The 6000-nt window shown below is 42.1% G+C and overlaps 1 protein-coding gene across 4 annotated transcripts in view; it reads left to right on the plus strand.

The window, feature by feature from the left end:
* CCNB3 (cyclin B3) overlaps positions 1-4556 on the plus strand; it is a 57021-nt gene extending 52465 nt beyond the window's left edge. For all 4 annotated transcript variants that reach the window (XM_081566970.1, XM_081566968.1, XM_081566969.1 and 1 more), the window contains 3 exons: positions 426-575; positions 3889-4019; positions 4242-4556. In XM_081566970.1, coding sequence (XP_081423096.1) covers positions 426-575; positions 3889-4019; positions 4242-4314 — 354 coding nt within the window. In that variant the 3' untranslated portion in view covers positions 4315-4556. The remainder of the gene's footprint in view (positions 1-425; positions 576-3888; positions 4020-4241) is intronic.
* The last annotated feature ends 1444 nt before the right edge of the window (positions 4557-6000 follow it).

The raw sequence follows: 6000 nt of genomic DNA on the forward strand, positions 1-6000 counted from the left end.
GTGTGTGTGTAATATATATGTATGTATTATACATGTGTGTATATATGTGTGTGTGTGTGTAGATTCAAACAAGAAAAGATTTCTAGTCTGGAACTTGGTGCAAAGATAGCAGTTGGAAGCCTTTGGTTTTTCAAAGGATGGCGTATACAGAAAGGGGAGGTGGGAGGGTACCACAAGCACAGTTGGTATTTTGGCTTAAGACCCTAAAGATGGCAAATACCATCGCTGATTTCAGAATCCTCCTTCCTAAAGATTCTGTGCTTTAGGGACAGGGTCCTTAGTGTGAGTCATGGTGGCAGAAGTACATTGCTTAGGCAGAGAACCATTTAGGCCCAAGGTAGGATAACTGGAGTGAGTGCAGGGGTCATCTGCTTGGTGCCAGTGCTCTGAATTGATTGCTGAGTCAGTCTTCTTCCTGCCTTTAGTGTGTCTATGCCAGCATGAAGACACTGACCTTGTCCCGCTTCATCTGTGAGTTGACCCTGCTGGAATATGACTATATCCAGGAGAGGGCTTCCAAGCTCGCTGCTGCCTCCTTCTTCCTGGCCCTCTGCATGAACAAGCTCGGACACTGGGTAAACACTTGTGGGCAGCGGGGAAGATGGGGTAGGGATTTAAAAGCACAGGGTCAGCTCTGGAGGAAGGTGTAAGTTAGGGTTGTGGGAGACTGACAAAACTGCTGCATATGTGCTGTTATGAATCCTTTAACATCTTGACCTCTTAGGGGCCTGGCTGCCTAAAGGTTTTTTGTAGCCCTGGTTTTGAAGTATTTTATTTCATTTTTCTTTGTCACAGTACCACTTGTTCTAAAGACAGCTTACCTGAAAGCCCAATATCACAAAACAGACTAATGTGAAATCATTTCGATTGTGGCAGGGGGTGGGGTAGACCCACTTCTTGCCTCACCCCATGCCACCCCTGCTCCTTGCAGTCCATTCAGCAAGGTTGGCCCCCTACAGGAGAGCTCATTGGAACAGGATTTGGCAAGTAGTGACCCAGAGAATAGAACAGTGAAAGCAACTGTCCGTGTACATAACAGGGGACTTAGACATATACTATAGTACTCTTCTCTGAAGGGGAAGGCCTCCACAGCCTCCTTTCCCAATACAAATAAAATGTATATTTGATGCTTTCTTAATTTTATGAAAAATTGTGAATAAAAACAACTTTAGAAAACTATGAACTTTTTGAGATGTAAATGAAATCCAAGTAGAAAGAGTGTGCTCACAAATGAGCATACTCTTCCCAACCTCCCCTAAGCCTCTCCAGCCTAGAAATTCTAGCACCACTACTGATGGAAGAACCTCTGTGTGCTGAGAAAGAACCCTAAAAACAGTTGTGTGGACTTGGACAAGGCCCTGAAATGTTTTGGGACAGAGAAAGCATTCAGTAAATGGCAGTGACGATGATGAAAAAGAATATGTAATAATGGTTAGCATTTATTGAATGCTTACATGGTGATCTAAACACTTTGTGTATTAACTCACTTAATCTTTACAACAACCCTATGAAATCAACAGTATTATCCCTATTGGACAGATAAGAAATAAGTTCCTGTGTTTGGCTAATGAGAGGCAGAGCTAGGCTTTGAGAACTACGAGTCTGTTCAAAGTATATACCTACTCTACGATCAGAATGGATGTGGCCATAGCTCTGGAGCCATGATCCTGGAGGCCCTATGCTGACCCAGGCTTTGGATCCTGGGGAAGGTTGGTAGTCTTCAGGGGGAATGGTTGAGAGGCTCAGGGCAGCAAACTGCTTGCCAACCAGCATAGAAATATTTCAGTATTTTAATATTTGATGTGGATGTGCTAACATCAGCTAAATGTCAGTCCTGATCTGAACCCAGGTAGTCTGGCTTCACAGCCCTCTACACTATATATATATATATATATATATATATATATATATATATATATATATATATATATATATTGCTATAGATGAGAAAGGCTTCACACAGAATGTGACTTTTGAGTTGGGTCTTGAAAGATGAGTAGAACATGTGAGAAGGGACATTCTAGGCAGAGGGAAGAATGATTGAAAAGATGTGAAGGCAATAAGGAAACTGTGATTTTGGGGAGACAGATAAGATATTTCCTATGGATAGAGCAGGGGACGTATTAACAGGGAATGGTGAGAGGTGAGAGCAGTATTCCAATGACTGCCCTTTGCCTGTGGCAGTGGTTTCCAATATTCAGTAGAGCCCTGAGATTCCTGCAAAAGTATCCCAGGGCCATGTAAAAGGGAAAGGGATAAAAATTGGTGGACTTCTTATTCCCTGCCCCCAATTCCAGGTAAGATATTTGAAAAAAAAATGAGTTCAGGGAGAATAATTTAAGACGTTTTAAGAAAACGCCTGCCTTGCAGAATATACACAATGGAATATTACTCAGCCATTAAAAAGAATTCATTTGAATCAGTTCTAATGAGGTGGATGAAACTGGAGCCTATTATACAGAGTGAAGTAAGCCAGAAAGAAAAACACCAATACAGTATACTAACACATATATATGGTATTTAGTCAATCAGTAAAGATAACCCTGTATGCGAGACATCAAAAGAGACACAGATAAATAGAACAGTATTATGGACTCTATGGGAGAGGGCGAGGGCGGGATGATATAGGAGAATGGCATGGAAGCATGTAAATTATCATATGTGAAACGAATCGCCAGTCCAGGTTCAATGCATGATATAGGGTGCTCGGGGCTGGTGCACCGGGATGACCCGGAGGGAGGGGATGGGGAGGGAGGTGGAAGGGGGGTTCTGAAAGGGGAACACATGTACACCCATGGTGGATTCATGTCAATGTATGGCAAAACAAACAAAAAATAATAATAAAATAAAAATTAAAAAAATTAATAAAAAATAAATAAAGTCAAAGTAGTAAAAAAATAAATAAAAAAAATAAATCTTCCTTTCTCTACCTGTGGAACTCCCATTAGACTTTTAGCACCTATTGTAGATGTACACTTCTCTACAAAGTTTTCTGTTGCTCTCCCAGACAGAAGTCATGGGTCCTTCAGCTCTCTTCCTTCAGTGTCCTATGCTCCCTTCCCTGGTAGCACTTCCCACACATTTTGTAATTCTCTGTTTGCATGTCTGTCTCTTCCACTAGACTACAGATCCTCAAGTGCAGGAGCCTTAGTCATCCTTGTATTCCCAGCGTTGTGTATGAGGCTTGATTAATATTAATCCTAGCTCATATGGTGTAGGCATGTGCTAGACTCTGTTTCATGTGCTTTATGTATATTAACTCATTTAATCCTTTTATGTAATTACTGTGATGATCCCCATTTGGCAGATTTAGAAACAGCAGTACTGAGAAGTTAAGTAACTGGTTCAAGGTCATGTTGTAAGTGGAGCTGAAATCTGAACCCTAACAGTTTGCCTGCAGAATCTTTGGTCTTAAACACTCGCTATATTCCTTTTGCCACATGCTAGGCATCCTTAAAGTGGAATGAGAAAATAAATGCATGAAATGATAGCTGTTCGAGCCAGAGATTAAATTCCTGTTGGCTGTTTTGTTGGGACCTCAAGTTTGTTCTGAGGTTTCCCTAGCCATTGGCTCTTAACCTGAGAGTGCGTAAGTTACAGTCTGTCCTGTTCCTTGAATTCTTTAGTGGATTTCAGTTTAAATACCTGTGACTGGGCCTTGTATCCAGCTGGTGCATATGGATGTAGTTATTCCACTAGTTTGCAGATAGAACATATTTTTCTAGGTAGTACCCTATAATTATTGGCCTGTATCTGTGCTGTATGAGTCTGAATTGTTTGACTATCTTCCCTGCCTGTACTATGGATAGGAGGTTTGGACTTGGGTGTTGGAGACAGGAAGGGTCTGCTTCCTGTCATAAATGTCACTGTTCATGTTGCTTCTTCCAGGCTTCTATCCTGGAGTATTACAGTGGCTACAAGATCTCTGATCTTCACGCCTTGGTCATGCAGCTGAACATCCTACTGACTTTTCACTCTTGCAATAACCTCAAGACTGTACGTTCCAAGTATTCGCATGAGTAAGTATCAGTCTCCAGTTGAGGTTGGGTTTATGCTCTGTCGTGGGGAGACCCAGACTAACCTCACCTAGGGGGAAAGAAGGATTCAGGTACTTTTTTACCGTACTTTCTGTTCCAGAGTTAAAGCAAGATAGGGAACCAAGGGCCAATGTCCCACTTATTCCATGGAGCCTCCTTGCTTTGGCCTGTTTCACACTGAGCAGACCCCTCTTCCTTTTGCAGAATCTTCTTTGAAGTCACCAAAATCCCACCCTTGGACATGTTGACACTGGAAAAAATTTTGAAGAGTTGCTAATTCTGAGGCTGAGGGTCTGGTACTCTGGCAGCAGCCACCAGGGCTGGGCAGGTGCATAAATAGGCTATATTTATTCTGTCTTTGGATTTGTCTTTTCATCACTTTTCCTCATTTTTACACTGTTTGTCTTTTCTCAAACTGATAATGTTGTAAATATTTAAGTTTTTTTTTTTTACAAAAGAAAAGAAGTTGTTATAATATTTGATTATAAATTTAATAAAAATTGATGGTTATTGTTAAAATGACTCACTTCCCCTTCATTGCTCCCATACATAGCCCCATACGTAGCCCACAGATGTATTTTCCCCTGCCTAGTAAAGGCTGTGCCTCAGGGTCTGGCTTATCGAGTTTCCCTCTCTATTTGAAGGCCTTCTCTTCAAAGGAAGAGGAATTCAGCTAGGTGTACATTGGTGGATGAGTCTGTAGAAGGAGCACCCCGGTGCTGGGAGGGGAAGTCCAGAGAGAGACCCCTTACAGACAGACAGGCCTCAGTGTTCAGATCTGGGGCAGCTGATGTGTGGCCCAGTATCCATCAGTCTCCTTTTCTGGTTGCCTGCTTTCTTTGCTTCTTCCTACATGATGAAAAGGTAGGGATCAGGATTTTCACTGAAATGTACCCCTACTTTTATAGTTAGGTGACTTTCTAGAGTCTAAATTTGAAAAAATCTTGGCGTGGTGCACTGAAATCTCTTTTGGTCCTTCAGTCAAGAGGAGACATTTCCACCAGTGAAATCCGCAAGATGTCCCATGAATGGAAGCATCAACCACTTGCTCAATCCTTCCTTCATAAAGCTTTCAGGCAGTTCTACTCTCTCTATCCTATGTTTGTGGTAAGGTATATTGATATGGGGCTTCCCTGCTGGCTCAGATGGTAAAGAATCTGCCACTTCAGTTATTAACAGAGGACTTGGACATCCTCTGTGCCAGTTGATGAAGAGCCACTGCCCCAATCTTGCCTCTAGGACCTCCCCACAATCGAGCAACTGAATCAGGTAATGTCTGTCATAGCAAGAGACCTCCAAGGCTCTGTTCTAGTATTGTGACTGGCAACTGTTGTGATTGCTCTGTGGCTGATTATCACTTGTCAAATATTTTGAAATTTAGTCCTGGAGGTAGATATCTGGTAGAGGGGGAAGTCATTGAAGACTCTCCAATTCTCACCCAAGTCCCCAGGCTCGTCTGGTCATATCTCCTTCTCTGATGAGTTGGACACAGGAGGGAGAGCATGCCTTGCCTTAGATGCTTTCTTACCTTAATGTTTTCTTACCCATTGTGTTAATTTTCCATTCTGTCTCCCAGCTTGCTTTGTTTTGGTGACCAGGTATCATTAGGTTTACCCCTGTACCCTCCCACTGCCTTGCAGAGTGACTGAAGGGTACAGCCAGAGAGGTCCAAGCTGCTTGGCAGTGATTTAGCTGGTACAGCCAATTTTGTGTAAACATGTTAAAAGCACTAGGCTGGAAGCCGTCTTGCAAATCTCCAGCCTCACTAAAAGGAAATGTCTTGTCTGTACCGGCTTTTTAATCCTGCAGCTTCATCAGAGGAAACAATTGACTGGTTTATTTTCCCTCCTTTTTTCCACCTTTGTTGTTCTTTAGTGATGCTAATGAAACTGTCAGTCATTTTTGTTGTAGTTGTTGCACATGTCTCAAAATTTATTTTACACTCATCACTACTTCAAAAGTA

Source organism: Giraffa tippelskirchi, chromosome X (genome assembly GCF_054371585.1).
Source record: "Giraffa tippelskirchi isolate mGirTip1 chromosome X, T2T-mGirTip1v1.2.pri, whole genome shotgun sequence".
In the NCBI taxonomy this organism is placed as follows: domain Eukaryota; kingdom Metazoa; phylum Chordata; class Mammalia; order Artiodactyla; family Giraffidae; genus Giraffa; species Giraffa tippelskirchi.